Below are 19,899 nucleotides of genomic sequence, written 5' to 3' on the forward strand. Positions count from 1 at the left end.
CTCTATGCAAGTAGGGGTTTTTGAGTACATCTCTGCCTGCAGAAGAATGCCTGTAGGGGCTTAAGTAATTTTTGATAGAATGATGTTATTTAATTCCCATTACAGTCCTAAGAGGTAGATATTACTGAATGTCCATTTCATAGGTTGGTCAAATTGAATCTTAGAGGAGTTAAATAAACTTACCCAAAACCCACTGAGTTCTGAGGCAGGGGGTGTTGGGAGCAAGGGAGCATGATATGCCTTGAGTTAGCTTTGACTGGTATGTATTTTAGATATGATTCACTGAAGCAACTGGATACATTATGTACACAAGTAGCAAATCTGATTGGAGAACAAATTACATGGGAGAGAAAAAACAATGTGTAAAAGTTTTTATTTTCCCAAGGGGAGATACTCATAGGTGATGGTTAGGTTCTTGAGGCTAAAGCAGAAATGTATCATGTAGCTAAACATGACCCAGTTATACTGAACCTTGAGCCCTGAGACCACTGGGGAGTAGGAACAGAAGCACCAGTGTCAGAGCAAGTCTTCTGACAGTGCACTGGGAGACAGGGACCAGGTGTCAGAGCAACTTAGCCAGCAGGCCTAGGTCTCTGCAGTGAGTTGGAGTTCCCTGAGGCAGCAGTTGAGTACACAACTCAGTCATAAACCGAATGATTTTAAGTGGAACACTTCCTGCCACTAATGTGTTGTCTGTATGCTTACAAGCAAGAACAACAGAAATGGAAAACCATAAAGAAAAACAATGGAGAGACAGTATTAGATGTGGTTAACACTAGGCTGGTCACCCAGCTCCTCCAGGGATGGATGTGTTGCCCAGCTGGGGGAGTGGGGTCAGTAGGCTGCCTGCGGTAGTCAGCTCCTTTAGGGTCTGCCGCAGCTGCAGAGAGCCGGCACGCTCCAGGTCACACCCTTCCCAGGGCACATAGCCAGTGACTGAGAGGTGTAGGTAAAAAGGCCTGACCACTTTGACCCAATCCAGGCCCAAGTACCTCAAGTCCCTTGCAACATGTACTTCTGCAGAACCCAATCTCAGATAGTAGGTTTAGTTGTCCAGCTAACAAAATGTCTCTATTGGTACACTGGCTATCCAGTGACGAGCAGAACACTCATACTCCCTGACCTCCTGTGGGTAATCACTTAGTGAGGGGGTAGATGCTAAATAAAAATTAAAAATTAAAAAACATATTGTACTAAGTGCCATTAGTGTCTGGAAAAACATAAAACCCCTATAATATTGACAACTCTATTAGTTAACATATAGGTAAAGTACTATTTTCATGTTAAAATGGTAACAAAATGGGTATTTACTCAGAATGCACTTTATCAAAATAACACTACAACAAAATCATTTGTATAACAAAATATTTATTTATTTAATCCTTTTAAATCTGCAATCTAAGTCAACCATTCAGTTACTTATGTCATCAACTCAGATCAATGGTAAAATTAAAGAATGCATACAGACTTTTGATATTAAGGCAAATGTGGACTCTAGCAGGGATCTGTTTTTTTTAGCTGCCCACCATCCACTATTCTTATAATGGCACCTGAGTTTCCTGTGGTGAACTGCCTACTCTCCTCCTATGGGTCCACGAGGTACACATCTAGTAATCAAGAGTAGTACTTTTCTGTCCTGGTTCACAAATGTGTAATCCCAGGCAGACCAAAGACAATGAGGTCTTGGACTTAGCCGGAACTATTACGCAAGAAGCTCTCATTCCCAGGGGATCAGAAAGCTGGCAGAACATCAGTCTGGAGCTCCTGGTGGCCATCATTCTGCCCGAGAATGAAGCCAACAGAACCCCTCAAAAACAGGTTTTAGAGAAAAGCTTAAAATTACAACTGGGGCACTAGATCTTTTTTTTTTTTTTTTTTTTTTAAAGATTTTATTTATTTACTTATTCATGAGAGACAGAGAGAGAGGCAGAGGGAGAAGCAGGCTCCCAAGGAGCAGAGAGCCCGATGCGGGACTTGATCCCAGGACCCTGGGATCATGACCTGAGCCGAAGGCAGACGCTTAACCATCTGAGCCACCCAGGCGCCCCTGGGGCACTAGATCTTAAGGCTCAAAACAATAGGGTCTTATCATTGTCAGATTATGATGTTATAACGCCATCTCTGAAAATAAATACACACTTATCCCAGAGTCTCTGAAATCATTTTAGAATGTAACCTCTTTTTAGGAAGTAGCAAAACGAAAGAGCATTTTTAGTAGTCTGACAAAAACTGTCCATTATTCTCAACATTAAAAATTGAATGCAATGATTTAAAGTAACACATTATTGTTTACCTAATATGTTCAGAATCATGTGGTTTCTAGTGATTAGAATTTCATCATGCTTGGAAAGGAACAGAAGACAGTGGCTGGAGAAGCACATCCCCTCATAAAAGACACCTAAACACTATGCTCAGGATGACTAATACTAAGGATTTGAACAAGTAACAGTCTTCCTCAAAGGAAACAATCTTAGTTTTTAAAGAGCACTGACTTCTGACACCTCGATTCCTGATTTCAGTGGCTGCACACCGTGTACCTCTGCGCCACACTTAGGACAGGTAAAGTACGTGTCAAATAAGAAACTACTCTTCACACAGTAGTAACAGAAGATATGCTCACATCCTATGGTGTGAGGCATGGTGGGCCACTCTCCACACAGAGAACACTGTTTGCCGCTGGTGGCTAATGTACTGTCACTATTAGGAGCACCAGTAAGAGGAATACACCATGAAGACAACTTAGCTTTCAACTTCTGGATATCAATAAGTGGTAAGAGAAAAATCAGGAACTCAGCAAAACCATGCCAGAGAAGTTCCCTATTCATATACTCAAAGCCAACTTCACGTATGTTTTGGGGCTTGCAAAACACAGAACGAATGCCCAGGAGACGTTCTGTCAAAGTTGCAAACTTGCCCCTCTGAAGGAAAATCAGGAAATTAATCAGCCCACCTAATTTCAAAAGTCCAACTATGACATTCACACACTGCCTGGCTTTCCCAAATGATGCCAAATGACGGTTTCGAAACAGGTCATAGCAGCGCTCTTCCAGCCACGTGCCGCCAATCGTACACACAGCATACCACAGCTTCTGATTCTTACTCGGTGGCTGGTACCTCAGCTTTGGGGAAAAATCATTTTTGTACTGAATATTCAAAACGGATTGTCCCACGGTGGCATTTTTAGAGTAGACGGTGAATCGCCACAAGAAAAGCCACAAGAACGCTTTCACCTCTGGTTCAAAGTGGGCTAATAGCCCTGGCTTAAATCCATGAAAGCACTGAGAAAACTGGGACCAAACCAGCTGCTCCAGGGCCTTGTTCAGTTCAAGTGCATCCAACTGACTTATTCTTAGCACTCTGTTTGTCCTTTTCGTGTTCTCTTCTCTGGAAGCCATGTCTTCTTTGAAGGTCTCTAGGGGTAAAGTACAATTAGGGAACATCAAACATTTGTAAGCTTGTACCATCTCCTTAACTTACACATCTAAAATTGTGATGCACAAATGACCAGGGCCCACTGAAAATGGAGCTGGCGGTAGGTGTCAAACAGCAGTGAACAGTCAATCACCTCTTACATGGAACCTTCTCTTTCTCCCTTCCCTCCTCCCTCCCTTCTTTTCTTTGCTATTCTTTTTCTTTTTTTTTTTTTTTCTTTTTTTTTTTTTGGACCCTCCTCATCAAAAGAATAACAGGTTGTAGCAAGTTGCATCCTTTTTCCACAAATTACATCCAAGTAATCCTCCTCGGTCAATTAGCAGGGAGATCATAAAATCCTGATACTAACAGTGATGAAGCTAAATAACAACATGACTAATGGAGAAATACATGAACTTAGTAAATACAGTGAACTCTATGGAACATTCCAACGGATATAAGTCAAGACCTCAGGTTAATTGCCAGCACTTCTACTGACTCCAAAGGTATATATTTTTTAACAAGTCATTTAATCTTTCTGAAATATGTTTTATATCCATAAAGTTAGGAGAAAAAATTAAATGAACAGTGTTTATTATGCTATCACACTATGGCAGAAGATAAATACTAGCACAAAACAACATGAATGCAGAAATGCTGTTATTCAGACATTAAGAAGATACACATCATACAGTTTTCTAAGAAAACTATAATGTAAAAATATATACTAAGACCATTTCATAAAAAAAAATAAGGAATCACAGAGGTGCTAAGGAGACAAAAATCTTTTAAATGAAATAGAAAAAGCTGATTAGTTGTTAGCTAGTTATATCTGACTCATTCAAAACACACTTATTAAATGCCTATTATGTACAAGCCACAGTGATTAAAACACTCTGGCTGCTATCATCAAGGAGTGTACAAACCAGTTTAGATATTTTACTTATTATTAAAAAACTGGTAAATCCAAACTATGACAAGAAATCTGTTTAAATTGAGTTTCTAAAATGGGCCCTGAACACATAGAGCTTGATCTTGATCATGCATGATTTCCAGACCTTCAAAAGGCCTAGTGCACTAATAGAACACTAAGTTACAGAGGGAGGCAGGTGTCCCACTGAAGTTCACTGTCACTGACAGCGTGGCAGTTGTGATCTTGGACAAGTCACTTCACCTAGTTCTGCTTTATTTTTTTCACTTACAAAACTGAAGGCCAAAGATAAAATGACCTCTAGGGTCCTTTCAAATTCTATTTATGATTTTTACTAAAAAGATATTATATGTAATTTGTTAGAAGTTAAAGGACTGAAAGGTATACCCTAAAATAAAGTTGTACCTCTTGAAACTGGGAATGTCCTTGACAATTAAAGAGGTTTTTGTTTTCTGACAGTTAAAGAGGTTTTGCAGAGGGATGTTTTTAAATTACACATGGATCCTAGATGACTCAGTGGCAGAAGACTACATGCTTAACAAGTTCAAGTATAGGAAACAAAAGTGCCTACTGAATAATAGGTGTATACTACTGCTTTCCTCTCAATCTAGATATTTGACAGGAATGTTTCTCTCCCATAAACGTTATCTGCCTTCTGGGATGATCTCACTTTTTTCCCCTTCCTACAGCTCCCTCAAAATTTCACAGCTTAGAGCTATAGCAGGGGAGATATTTGCTGCAAGTTCTGTGAAATCCTTGCCTCATACTAGCCAGGAGCTACAGGAAAAGAGGAAGGGGGTTAGAACCAAGTTCCCTTTCTTCTCTCTACAAATCTCATCAATCCCCAAGGTTCTGCTCTTTGCCCCAAATATTTTTCTAATCCATTCACTACTCTATCCCCTGCAGGCCTCTTCCTAAATTCAGCAGCTCTCATCTCTCTGCTGGATTACATCTAATTGGTCTATCCCACCTTTTGCCTTTTTCAGTGCATTTCCCACACTGCAGTTGTTCAAACACACAAGCCTCCCAAACTACCCCAGCTTGCTTTCTTTCCTTATCAGTTGACCTCTAAGTCATAAGGTGCCCCCTTCTCTTGTTCCCTAGTGAACATTTATGGTCTGTTCCCTCCATCTGGAACAGTATGTTCCTGTTCTTTACTTGAAAAACTCAGTTTTCAGTTTTTAAGTCCTAAATTTTTAATAGTGGTTTAGGTATCACTTCCTCCTGACTCTCCAAACTTGGGTTGGCTGCCTCTTCTAGTTGTTCCCTTAGCACTCCATTCTTCCAACTTCTTGGCCCTTATGTACTGTACACAGGCTACTTTTTAAATCATCTATTTCCTCCACTAGAGGATAAACCCTGTTGCAAAGACTGAGTCTTGTTACAGTTGAATCTTAGCAACCAGCATAGCACCCAGTACATGTAATGTATACTACACAGACTAGATGAATAGGATAAAGTCAGGGGTAGCTGAAGGATAGAAAATACAAATTCCTACCCAGTAGCCTTTAAAACTATTTCATATTATCATATCTGGACCATTGATTACTACCTATTTCAACACATTTGTTGTACACTGGCTGTTTACCAGTTACTGATACAATAGTAAACTGACACAGTCTCAACCCCTTGTGGAGACTACAATGTAGTGAGGTGAGGGGTGGGTAAGAATGTGCTGTATAAAATAATAAACAGGCAATTACAATAAGGTGTTAGGAGTGATATGCAAGGGGAAATCCAGGGCATTATTTCTTTTTTTTTTTTTTTTTTAAAGATTTTATTTATTTATTTGACAGCGAGAGACACAGAGAGAGAGACACAAGCAGGGGGAGTGGGAGAGGGAGAAGCAGGCTTCCTGCCGAGCAGGGAGCCCGATGTGGGGCTCGATCCCAGGACCCTGTGATCATGACCTGAGCCGTAGGCAGACGCTTAACGACTGAGCCACCCAGGCGCCCCCAGGGCATTATTTCTGACACTAGACCTCAGAAGTTCAGAGAAGGCTTCACAGAGAGCTAATATCTAGGCAGCTACCTGAAAGATTAGTAGTGTCAGCCTGGTAAAGGAAGGTAAAGGAAAGCTATTCCAAGCAGAGGGAGAGCAGGCGACAAGGACTGAAGGTGCAAGGACAAAGGGCTGGAAAGGAAGGCAGGAGACCAATAGTAAAGGCCAAATTGAGGAGGCTGTATTTTATCAAGATGTTAATGGGGAGCCACTGGATAGTTTAAGAAAAGAACTAATCAAATCTGCATTTTAGACAGCTTGTTCTGGCCACATTCAGAATGGATTTGAAGCTGAAAAGACTCGAGGCAGAGAGACAAGTTAAGATGACTGTTACATGATTATTAAAGTGATCAATGAGAAAGTCCCGATGGTCTAAACTATAAGGGTATCAGTAGGGATGGAGAAAAATAGGTATCTCTAAAGCTATGAGAAGTTAGAAGTGACACGATTTAATGAGAAATAAGCCAAGAATAACTGACTTGAGTAATTGAGTGGATGGTAGTCCAATTCTCTGAAATAGGAAACACATGCAGTGATACAGGTTTGAAGGAGAGGTAATAATTACAGTAGTGTTAGAGATCTGAGGCTCCTATGAGACAGCTAGAGCTCAGTAGGCAGTTGTATGGAGATAGGAGAAAAAATCTGGGTGGAGATTTTGAGTGAGGGGTCCCTCTCGTAGGACTAATCTACTTTAAATCTACTTGATTTACTTAAACACTAAGATCAGGAAGGCAGTGAACTAATTAAGCAAGAGCAGTAGATCCTGCCCACTTAAAACATGCTCAGCTTTCGGGGCGCCTGGGTGGCTCAGTTGGTTGGGCGACCGCCTTTGGCTCAGGTCATGATCCTGGAGTCCTGGGATCGAGTCCCGCATCGGGCTCCCTGCTCAGCGGGGAGCCTGCTTCTCCCTCTGACCCTCCCCCCTCTCATGTGCTCTCTCTCTCTCATTCTCGCTCTCTCAAATAAATATAAATAAATAAATAAATCTTTAAAAAAAAAAAACCATGCTCAGCTTTCTTTGTAATAATATAATCTTATTCTCATAGTTTTCCTGTTCCAGCTAGCATGGTTGTTCATTGGTTTTGTTCACTGGCATCACGTACATCTTTGGGCTTTCAATCTTTCTATGCTGCAATCTTCACCATCAGTCCTGCTGTCTCACTGTTCTTCTCAGCTAGTGGTTTTCAAACTTGAGCATTTATCATGATCACCTGGATTTCTTACATTGCAGTATTTCAGTTCCAGAGTTTCTGAATCAGTAAGCCTGGAATGGGAGCCAAGAATTTGCATTTCTAACAAGCTTCCCAGTGATGCTGAGAATGAATGGGCTAGTCCACTTCAAAGCGAACTTCGTAATTCTTCTGGCATATCTACCATCCATATAGCTCCATGCTGTCTGCCAGCCCTCCCACTCATTTCTATTTAGTTCTCATCCCTGTACCCACAGTGGCTGTTACAAATCTTGCACTGACTCTGGCTCTCCCTTTCTTCGGTTAAGTGGACCTTGTGAGATTAGAGACTACTCATGAATTCCATAAACTCTATGGACATCAATACATCCTAGCCCCGCTGGGTGCTTGGGATGCAGAGATAAACAAAACATTCTGGTTCTCACTTAAGGACCCTAACCAAGGTCTAGTAAGGGAAGCAGGGAAGTAAATGGACAACTAGGGTAGTAACAGAGGTATACGGTATCGCAGGTTCTCAAAGGCAGTATGTAACATTTTGAAACTATCTCAAGAGAAAAAGAATCCCAAAATCCATTTTTCTCACTTTTTCTGCAGTTTACACATTTTCTCTAACTTATATGCATTATGTAATTGAAGGAAACAAACAGAACATTTTTTTTTTAAACCCCAGAAGCAAATTAAAATCCACAAAATTATTTGCCTACATTTACCAAATCATCTCTTTCTTACCTCATTATTACCTCTGGGATAAAGTACAAACTTCTCAGATGCAACCTAGCCCAATTCTGTCTCTATCTCTGCAAGCAAACAAGCCACTACTCTCTAGTGGAGTCCTTAATTCCATGCCTCAGTCCTGACTCTGTGCCTCTTCTCACGTACCTAAAATACTCACCTTTCCTGCCAACTCTTCCCACTGCCACAACTCTCTGCCCTTCACATTCCAACTCTATTTCAACATTCTCTGTGAAACCTTCATAACTATCTCCAACTCCTATTATCACTACCTTTAACTCTGACAGCAACTGTCTGTGCCACTCACTGTGTCACTCACTTGATCCCTCACCCAACTGTCCTGTGATTTCAGTCATGTCAGTACATCTTCTTTCCATAGTTTATCTGTAAACTAGTTAAGGGAAAGTGCCTTATCTTATACTTATTTCTCAAAGCACCTGCCACCTAAAAAGAGACTGATTTCTAGCTCAGTTTTCCTCATGCAAAATTCTACAATCATTCATGGTATGTGGAAATATTAACATGTGACCCCTCTACTACCATAGTGTCTACAACTCTCTATCTTCCCCAGATTTCATATTCTGTGGTCAGCAAGATAAGGGAAGATCTCTTATTGTCAAATTACCCTTGAAAGGCTCTGACCATATTGGACACGGATAGAAGTCTAACACTACCAGTTCCCTCCTCTTACCTCTCTCACATCCCCAAAATTGGACTGGATAGCTGTTTCTTTTCAATTGAGTATCAGATAAAATACATGGCTTGTGTTAGAGGACCAGTTACGCCAATTCATGTATCTTTATTTTTTTAAAGATTTTATTTATTTATTTGACAGAGAGAGACACAGCGAGAGAGGGAACACAAGCAGGGGGAGTGGGAGAGGGAGACGCAGGCTTCCCGCTGAGCAGGGAGCCCGATGCGGGGCTCGATCCCAGGACCCCGGGATCATGACCTGAGTCGAAGGCAGACACTTAACAACTGAGCCACCCAGGTGCCCCACCAATTCATGTATCTTTAAATACTAGAGTCATAATCAGTTCTGCATTGTGGCTGATGGACATGTTATTAATTATAGACTATACTACAAAGATGGGCTCATAGTAGTTGCTCAGTAAATGTTTGTTGAATCTATGTGCAATAGAATGGGTAGTTTGGTAGTTAATTGGTATACTGACTGAATACTATATGAGAGCATCTAGATGAACTGGATGGTGAGTGAAGCCTTCTCCTCCTCAGGTTCCTTACTTGTATTTAGTGAAAAACTGGTCTGAGGGAGTGTTTTCTCAGAAGAATCAGCCATTTCAAATACTTCATTTCTGGAGGAATCATACTTAACATTTAGCAAAGATAGGAATTTTTAATGGCTGCCAGAAAAGGAGACTTAACACACTCTAACCAATCCAATATTTAACAATCCTTATTATCGAAAAATTCTTTATCCCTTCTGTTACAGTTTAACATTTTTTTCTTTCCTCTTTTTCTCCCCAGGCCTGGCCTCAGTGTAGATTAAGAACAGCTGGGCTTGATCTTCCCCCCACCCCCCGCCACGGTAAGACTCTTTAATGGACCAAAAGACCATCATTAAACTGTTCTTTAGCCTTTGCCTTTCCAGATGAATGATTTCTCTATTTTTTGTTTCAGGTTTTATTTTCCAACATTTTAGTCATTTTTGTAACTTCTTTTAGTTGTAAACATAGAACAGACACTGTCCATTACACACCACAGTTAAAGTGGAATATTCCTCCTTTGCTTTACATTCCTATTTAGGCAACTGTGACAGAGTAGAAAAAAAGCATATTTAAAATCAATCAGACCTGAGCTCAAGTTCCAGCTTTGTCACTTACTTGCTATGTGATCTTAGAAAAAGTCATTACCCTCATTCTTTTTTGCTTTTTAATTTTAGGGAGGGGGGTGGGGGGGAGAGAGAGAGAACACGAGGGGCAGAGGGAGAGAGAATCTCAAGCAGACTCCATGCTGAGTGTGGAGCCCAACATGGGTCCTGATGGTGGGGCTTGATCTCACGACCTTGAGATCATGACCTGAGCCGAAACCAAGAGTCTGATACTTAACCAACTGCGCCACGCAGGCACCCCTTCCCTCAGATTCTTCAAAAAGTTGGAAAGAACAGCTACCACACAAACAAAGTTGTTGAGATTAAACCAGATAATGTTATGAAAGTGGTCTGGAAGCTGGAAAGTATTATTATTACTATATTATTGCTGCTTTGGCTAGGGATGGGCGTAAGAAGAAAAAGACTCCAAGTTGGTTTTGGCAAATTTATTTCAAAAGACTGAAATTTTCATTATTACTTATATTAATGCCTCAATCAATCTGCTGTGAAAGAACTTTTTTCCCAGGAAATACTAACTACAAAATTAAAATATAATTGTGGCAGTTAAATAGTGAACAACATTTATGTGTGAGCATGTAGGGGGACTAGGTGGAAGGGGCAGAGACACGGTTCAGTGGAACACATCACACTCCTGTATCTTATCTAAAATGAGATTATGGAGGGGGAATTCTGAGAGCATGGGGATGGGTTCCAGCATGACCTGCTCTCTTGGTTATTTAACCCTCATCGATATGGTAATGCCTATTATCTGGAAGCAAAGAAACTTCAGGAATGCACACTGATAATATCTGACTCTAGGGTGCTTTGCTGAACGGGGCATGGTACAAGCAGTCCAGACAGGCATCCAATTTTGATTCATCACTAACATGGGACACTCCATTCCTCTTCCTTTCCTTTCTCCTCTTTCAGGCAGATACATTTATTCTAGAATATTGGCTTTAGAGATGGGAGGGCCCAGGAGTAGAAGAAACTGATAAAATAGAAATAACTAGAAGTTCAATCAACGTGATCATGGAATCCTTTTCCCTCCACTGCTGTACAACAATACTTGCCCATAATAGGTCTAAAGCACAGAAAAATATCATAAATGCCTTTAAGTCACAAAGTTATTTTCAATATAATGTAAGGAGTGTGTTTTAGTGAATCCTAATTCTCTGACAAATGGCTCAATTTAATATTTTTTGAGCGCTTATCAAATGCCAGGCAATCTCCTAGGTACCAGGGATTCAAGCCAAAAATTTAACTCTCAGTTCACTTCCTTTTATTCAAGCATTTTTAAAGAAATAGGATGTTACTGTAATCAGGACTAGCCATTGATCTCTGAGGCAAAGAATGAATCTTGAAATATGAAGACACCATGAAGGATCACAAAACTTCCCAGGCAGAAAAGAAAAAAATGGCATTCAAGACACAAGAACAGGTTGTGCAAACCCCATATACGTGGAAGCCATGAAACCTGGCCATGGTTTATCTGGGAGATACTGGGATGGGTTCCAAAAGAAGCTGCCTCCTTGGTGATTTAATTCTCATTCACTGTGGCTGTGCCTGTTACCTGGAAGCAAAGATCCAAGTCATCTGCCATGACTGACCAAAACAGGCCGGCAGGAGAGGCTGCTGAAGAGTTAACCCACTGCCAAAAGCCCACTGTAGGGAAACCAGAATGATTTCATAGGCATGAATAATCACTGAAGAGAAGAGACATAATGAGATATATTTTTAAAAGATGGATCTGATAGCAGAGTTCCATAAGCTCAATAAGAAAACGAAGGCTGCAGCTCCCAGAGACCAGTTAGAGGATTCCTGCAACAATGCAAGGCCCTTAATGAAGGTGCTAATAACTTTCTGAAAAAGTTAAAGTAATGACCTGCCTCATTAAGAACTAATCAAAATAAAAAAGATTATGGCATCTTGACATTTTTTAATCGACAATCCCCAATGCTTTTTTTGTAAACCCTCCTTTCCTGATGCTGTTACAGTGATTGCCATCCACACCCAACTATTAGCCAGTCTATTTCTACTTACCTTCAGGAATTTAGTTTAAGTAAGGTTTAGCGATCCCCATATTATTGGTTCTTGTAGATTAGTATCTAGTTTCACAAAAGTAGGCTCCAACTTGAATAGTTAAAAAAAAAATACAAACTAATCTTTTTCTTTAAAGCTGGGATTGTTCAGAATTGAAACGAACACCATCAGATTTAATTCAAATTGATTTTTCCAGAATGTCAAAAACAGGCAATACCTTTTCCTATTCTGCCATGAAATCTCATTCTTTTAATACACAATTCTATAACCCTTTCCCTTCCCGATCCCCATTTCCCAAACTGTACTAATTTAAGATTCTAAAGGGCCAATGCAGGGGGAAACATTTATGGTCCCATGCAAAGAGACTCATAAAAATAATTAATTAAAAGTGTAACTGGCACTACACAATATGTGTTTAGTGAAGGATACTACTACGTTAAGGATATGGGAAAAAGATGCTCAAGGCAAATTATCACATCTATAGGGTTAGTGTGATTAACCTGTCACATAAATATGTTTAAGACAAAATGATCGAGAACTAAAAACTATTAAAAAGGTCTCCTGCTGACATTTTATCACTAGACAACTCATACTGCTTTTCTTTCACAGAAAAAAAAAAAAAAGACAACTGAAATTCGTTTACTAAGAGCAGCGATATATAAACCTATCCTTAAATAACTCATCCTTTCGGGGCACCTGGGTGGCTCAGTTGTTAAGCATCTGCCTTCGGCTCAGGTCATGATCCCAGGGTCCTGGGATCGAGCCCCGCATCGGGCTCCCTGCTCAGCGGGAAGCCTGCTTCTCCCTCTCCCACTCTCCCTGCTTGTGTTCCCTCTTGCTGTCTCTCTCTCTGTCAAATAAATAAATAAAATCTTAAAAAAAAAAAAAATAACTCATCCTTTCTTTTTATGCTTTCCATTCCCCCAAATAAAACTTTGTCATCTATATCACATTCCAAAACCAAAACAAACGACTGTATCTCACTAAAGAAGGAAGAATTTTCAGAATGTATTTCAGGGCTTTTACTGAGTATAGTACAAATTATGAATGAATATATTTTATTTAAAACATGTTATTGACAGAAATCTATCAATAATAATGTGAGTATTGTCAAGGGCCTGTCAATATTAATGTAATTATGATTAAGGGGATAACATGGATTTTTAGCTATAATACCAAGTAACATCTCCTACATTGCTGCTATCAATATACACATTATTATTGACCTGTTCCGAGACTCTCAGTACTAGATGTATTACCATTAGGCATATTTGTCAATGCATGCTGCCTACAAAAACTCTACATTTAAATTTACAGTCCTGTAAACTTTGTCAGCAGAAACGTGTGATTCCCAAGTATTCTCTAAGGTATCAAACCCATGTATGCACCCACTGGCAGGCTATCCTTTCTTAGATCCACAATAATCAACTAATTTTTAGTATGACAATGTTGCTGCCACACTATCCTGAGGGTTCAAGTAATCAAATGGATGAGACAATATATTAATTTTTTCCTTTTAGGTTTGAAAAACATTTAAACTAATGTTTCATATTATCAGGTTATGTGAATCAAGTTCTATAACTGGAGATCTTAAGCTTTGAACCTATACCCTACTATTTTATTTCCTTTGTGTAGTCAGATAGATTTACTGTCCATTGTATTGAAATCAATACTAATAAATGGGACATGCATCAAAGAGGGATTTAACAGGACACCGATTCCCAGAACACATTTCAAACATGAGCAAAAGAGAAAAAGCTATGACTGAGACTCATTAAGACACTGTGACCTCTGGCACTGTGAATAGGCCTAGAAATCAACAACTAGAAGTTCAAATCCCACTTCTGCCACAGGCTTGCTAAATGACTTGTCACTACTCTTTTGTTCTACTCTTTCATCAAATATAAACCAAGTTTCAATAGTTTATAGATATCTAATGTTATAAATCCTAATTGTACTCTTTTGGATACAGACAAGACATGTGTAATTTTAAACTTCTGTTGTGGATGCTAGACTTCTAAATTACTCTTAACTTAAATGTAATCCTCATCAAAATCCAAACAGGATTTTTCTTTTTGGGACTGGCAGTGAGTACACAACAAAATGTTTCTAGGATAAACTTTAAAATCGCATAAATTGCTCAAAAAGATGAGCAACAATAAGTAACTTGCCCTAGCAGATATATAGATAACATTTTTTTAATTTGGAGAGAAAAGGGAACTGAAATCAAATACTACAATCATCAAGATTATAATTAGTCTTATAAAATGGAGTATTTCCTATTTCATTTACTTATTTAAGATACTTATTCAAGTATCTAAAACTAACACCAACCAACATTTCCCTCTGGTTTTTTAAACCTTAAAACAGAATCTCCAATACCTTGGTCTAGCTTTACAAATACATTTTTAAGAGGGAAGCATGCTACTCACAATCTTTTCTTTCAGAAAGTTGATACTTCTGAGTCTTTAAGAGAGAAAGCATGTTGTGAAAATAAAGAGCAGATGTTTGAGTGAATATAGGGAAAGAGAGTTAAACTGGTACTGATTAGTTCTGTATCTTAGACTAGGTTCACCAACAGGCTGTGTGACTCTGGACAAGTCATTTTATCACACTATACTCTCTAGCAGTTAAAATATATAAAAATAAATTTCAAAAAATCAACTGTAAAAAGTCTACCTATTTAGAATCCTTATAAGAACTATTTTAGGAATCCTTGGAAGAGGAGGAAAAAAAATAAAAGAACTGCCATTTCCAAATGCAGAAATGATAATGTTGAGTGCCAAAAAGGCTAGAGAAAAGTGGAGAAATCAGAAGAGAATATGTGAGATGGAGACACAATCATAGAAAAAAAAATAGCAAAGCATCCGGAAGACAATACCCACCAGCTTATGAGTTTACAACTGTAGTAAATATATACCACTTACCAGTTATCAAGTGCTAACAAGGGACTATCACAGCTAAGTATCCTTTGCAAAATTAAATATTAAATCATTTAATCCTTACCAATATTATGAAAGAGGTTCTTTTATCATTTGTTTTAAAACAAGGAAACTGAAGCACGGAGAGATTAGCTGACTTGTGTAAAATCACACAACTATTTTAGTTTATGTGCTGCCGAGTGGCAGAGCCATGCTCCAAACTAGTGTCCTGGACTGACAAGGTGGTGATGGGCCTAAAAGATGAACATAAACACTTTAGGAGGATACCACAGGACATGCAAATGGGGCTATTTTAAAAGGCTAAACACTAAGAGATTAAGAGTATAGGCATGAACTTACAGCAAAAATTACAATCCAAGGATGAACAAACAAGAGCCACATGAAACACATGAAGCAACTAGATCTTTTAAGTGCTCTATAAATTTAGAAAAGGGCTCTAGAACCTAAGAAGAGAATTTTAAATGACTTGCAAATTATTGGCACACATGTTTAATTGCATATTTTATGGCATTCAAGACAACATGGAAGGACACCTAGGTAGCTCAGTTGGTTAAGCCTCTGCCTTCAGCTCAGGTCATGATCCCAGGACCCTGAGACCCGAGTCCCGCATCGGGTTCCTTGCTCAGTGGGGAGCCTGCTTCTCCCTCTGCCTCTGCTGCTCCCCCTGCTTGAGTGCGCGCGCTCTCTCTCTCTCTGACAAATAAATAAATCTTAAAAAAAAAAAAAAAAAAAAGAAACAACATGGAAATATCCACAAAGGAACAGAGGTATTACCAATGGGAAAGAAATACCATGTGACACATTATTATTATCTGTGAGGCATTATGTTTTCTTCACACTCTTTATCTCACTTAATCCTCATAACATAGTAAAAACTATCATGTCCATTTTAGAAGACAAAAGTTAGGCTTGAGAAGATTAACAACCTGTTTAAGGTCAGACAACAATCAGTAAATTTCTGGTAAACAGTAGAGAAATTGTTGAACACACAAAGGAAGTTAATAATTAGTATGGATATGTGGTAAACCTGGAACAAATTCAATCCCGCAGAGCTCAAAACAAAATTTTTTCCCTCAAGATCATTCACAAGACCAGACTGCCAGTCAAGCTCCCAAGACTGTAAATGGGGAAAGAAAGTAAAGGAATGTGGTAAAGTTGCCCATGTTGCCTGGGATGCATCTTGTGTACATTCTCTCTCCCTGACTATATACATGTGGTCAGAAAACCATTCAAAGAGACTGAATGTCCAATTTGAACAAAGGGAATATGTGGGTGAAAAGATGAGGCATGAATATTCATTTAACTGTTATGAACACATACTATATGCAAGACAGAAGCAATGCTAATTCATCTAACATTAGAAGGGAACAGTTATGCAGAATCAAAACAGAATTATTCTACAGCTTTTTTTTTTTTTTGTCTTAATAGTAAGAAGACAACTGGGATGAAATTTTATCTCACCTTATTGACAGGCAGTTAAGGAGGGAGAGGCCTGAAAAAAAAAAAAAAAAGAAAACATATTAAATAGAGTAACAAGCAATATAGAAAAGGGCATTTTGATTGTATAGATGGTAAAAGATTGAAAAGAAGTGGATTAACACTGCACAATAGGAAGGACAGAGGGTGCTAGACATCCTCTTCCCTGTTTCCACTTCCATGGAGAGAAATCACAGTGCTGGCATTTGCAGTGCCAGGATTACATGGGGCAAATGGAGCAGTACAGAGCTTTTCTCCAGAGGTTTCTTCCACATTCCAAAGGAACTGAAGAGGAACACGGAATGTTTAGAAACTGCTGTCATTTCACAGGAAGGAGGTAAAGGGGACATCCAATTTGCTTCGAGGTTGCCCAAAATAATCAAGGGAGGAAAAAAAGGAGCAAGTGATTCAGAGCAGAACTTTTGTCCAGAAAGAAAGATTGTGCATGTGGCATACAATTCCCTTGTGCTATAGGAACCTGAGCACAGTGAAGTGCAAGAGAGAAGGAAAATTTAAAATTACCTGATGCTGTGAGGAAAACATGGGGCTAAGACTTAAAATGCAAATTTACTAGTAATGTGATGTTGGGAAAGACTGTTAATGTCTTTAAGATCCAGTTACAGAATATGTAAAATGGAAAATACCTGCTCTTCCTATTGCAAAGATTATTATGAGCTTCAAAAATAAGCAAAAATTTTATGGTTAAAATACCAGGGTAGAAGGAAGAGAGAAAAAAAAAAGAATTATGATTCTGATCACAAAGAATTAAATTTGAAGTTTGTATTTATTAAACAAATGAGACAATATAGACCTGTTTGTAGCTTTTAGTAATGAATTAATTACAAATGTATCTTTTACTATTAAAAAAACTACTAATCAAATGAATGCACACTGGATACAAATGAGTAACCTGAAACAGAATCATAATGCTAGATAAAACACAGATCTAGTCTAAGACATGAATTTAAATTTCTTAACAGAAACACTTTTTTTCAAACAGAACACATACAATAGCTGCTCTTGTAAAATAGGTTGAGTGTCTGCTTGCTTTGTCTCTCCCCTATGTGGCTCCAGGAAATTTCTATAGGAATTCTTCTTCAGAACATATTTAAAACCACAGATTGAATGCTACCCCTAATTTCTAAAAATGAAGAGAATAAGGCCACGAGGTAGGGCTGGTCAAAGGAAACCAGAGTCAGGACTAACACTCAATTCTCTTGACTTAGACTAGTATTCTCCTTACTATGTCCTGTTACTTCCATTTTCTTCCTTTTTTTTTTTTAAAGGAAAAAAAATAACTGTATAATAAATAATAACAAATACATATATGTCCTTTTTTTTTTTTTTTTTTTTTACTTTTTAAATAATTCCACTATCTCTCTTTTTCCCAGTCCCCTTCTGACTCAAATCATTCAACTCTAATGTTTCTGGATGGAAGTAATTGATAATACGGGCAGATCAGAGGGAAGATAAAGTAAAAAAAAAAGTCAGCCATCCCAAGTTTATTTTGTTCAGGTTTAACTAAAGATAACACATTAGGGGAAGATGTTTAGACTGCAAATTGTGGTGTGGATAAAATCTCAAACTCCCTGCAATTGCCTGTAATTGTTAAGGTAAAAAATTCGCAAGGGGCATCACAGAATACCAGAACACGTTAGATGTGGACGTTCAACAACTTGGTCTCCGGAAAAGCCCTTTCACTAAATGTGGTATTTTTGGAAAATGGAACCTAAAGAAATAAGAAACAATGACTTTTAATTTAAAGCACCAGAAGAAAAATGTCAATTATTCTCACACTCTCAGTTATCAGAAATCAATGTTAAATATAACAAACTCATCGCAAGCAATAACGTACGAACGTTCTCAACAGCTCTTCCTCCCGAAGAAAATTAAAACTGCGTCTAAGTTCACAGGCTTTCAAAAATGTTAGAAACTTAAGCATCCTCTATTTTTGTACCAAATATAACACTTTACACGAGCCATGCGATAGTAAGTAGTTTGGACACTGCGTAATTTTTAAGGCATTCTTAAAAAGTAAATCTCACCACCGAAAAGTGCGCGGAAAAGATTTTGAAGTGTTTTAGAAAGTCACCTCTCGTGGAAGGCAAAGGAACTCAAGTCTAGCTGTGTTTGTCTTTTTTCTTTTAACGGTGCGATTCTAAGACTATTTTTAGGAGCTCAGGCCTACTTCATCGCCTTTCCCAAATCAGACTCTGATTTGCTTCTTCCAGGAAAACAGGAAGCCAATAAACAGGGAAACTCAAGCTAAGGGCGGCAGCGACAACGTCGTGAAACTCCATGCCCTCCCGGCTGTAAGCAAGACCTCAGGTTTGCACTCCGGCTCTCTCGGGCAAACACTGACCTTAGGAGTGTGCGAAACGCCCCCGTTCCACGTAACTTTCTCTGAGACATTCTCTGGGAAGCTTGGTTTCTCCCAGCAAAACCTGGATTACCCAGGCTTCCGGAACTCGCGGGCTTCCGGAGCGACGCAGGACCCGGAAGTGTCTGAGAAAAAAAGGGGAAATTAAACCAAGGAGAACTAAGCTTCCGAGCGTGGCGGAAGGCCCCGGACAGCCCAGCAGAAGCGAGCGCCGAAGAACCGAAGGGCCGAAGGGCCGAAGGGCCGAAGAGCCGAAGAAGACACCCGCGCGCGGTGATTGGTCGGCTGGCCACTCTGAGGAAAACGTATCTGATTGGCAGGATAGTCGCGAACCCGTCAGCCCCGGGTCGGGACCGTGCGTGAAGAGGCCTCCGTGTCAAGAGGCCGCGGGGAAGCTGGGGCTCTCTGAGGGCAGGATTTTCCCTGCCCTTGGACAACGCGGCGTGCGGCCAGACCAGCGCCGCCGAGTGGCAGCGGGGTGCCTCCGCAGCTCCCGGGCTCCTGGCTCGCCCTGGGTGGAGGGCTCACAGCGGAATGGCCTCTTGGGGAGGGAAGCCCTTGGGGGAGGGGTGGGCAGCTTCGGGGCAGGGGCGGTTTTGCTGCACGTGCGTGCCGAGGGTGGGTAGCTTGTTGACTTCTGCAGGCTTAGAAGGCGGGTAGCCCCGTCCAGTTAGCCGTCAGCCTTGCACGGCTTCGGCCCGGGAGGCCCTGCGGGTCGCCTCGACGCGCTCGCACCGTGGGGGAGTGAGCACCCGAGCGCAGCAGGGTCGGTCTGAATCACCCAGGAACAGTTAGAACCCGGACAGCCTGGTCGTCCAGCCCTGGGTAACTGAGTCTGAATTTCTAGGACTGGGGCCTGAGGGAAGGTGTTTTTTGAGAGTTCACCAGCAATCGTGTAGCAGCGTGAATTGTCACTGCCTACTGATTCTGTAGTATGGACCCCAGTGTCTTGGCCAGAGGGT

General features: G+C 40.0%; 1 protein-coding gene across 1 annotated transcript; it reads right to left on the reverse strand.

Annotated features, from left to right (window-relative positions):
* Positions 1-1,978: 1,978 nt before the first annotated feature.
* On the reverse strand, positions 1,979-19,120 carry PEX2 (peroxisomal biogenesis factor 2). Its single transcript, XM_021688222.1, has 3 exons — positions 18,920-19,120; positions 16,543-16,573; positions 1,979-3,412 (listed from the first exon to the last, which is right to left on the reverse strand). Exon 3 carries the CDS (start codon positions 3,393-3,395, stop codon positions 2,478-2,480), a length of 918 nt encoding a protein of 305 aa, XP_021543897.1. The 5' UTR covers positions 3,396-3,412; positions 16,543-16,573; positions 18,920-19,120; the 3' UTR covers positions 1,979-2,477.
* Between the last annotated feature and the right edge of the window lie 779 nt (positions 19,121-19,899).

This window comes from Neomonachus schauinslandi, chromosome 4, assembly GCF_002201575.2.
Source record: "Neomonachus schauinslandi chromosome 4, ASM220157v2, whole genome shotgun sequence".
Lineage (NCBI taxonomy): Eukaryota > Metazoa > Chordata > Mammalia > Carnivora > Phocidae > Neomonachus > Neomonachus schauinslandi.

Bases quoted from the DNA above. Each gene is read 5' to 3' on its own strand.
- PEX2 (XM_021688222.1), bottom strand. From the start codon at position 3,395: ATGGCTTCCAGAGAAGAGAACACGAAAAGGACAAACAGAGTGCTAAGA.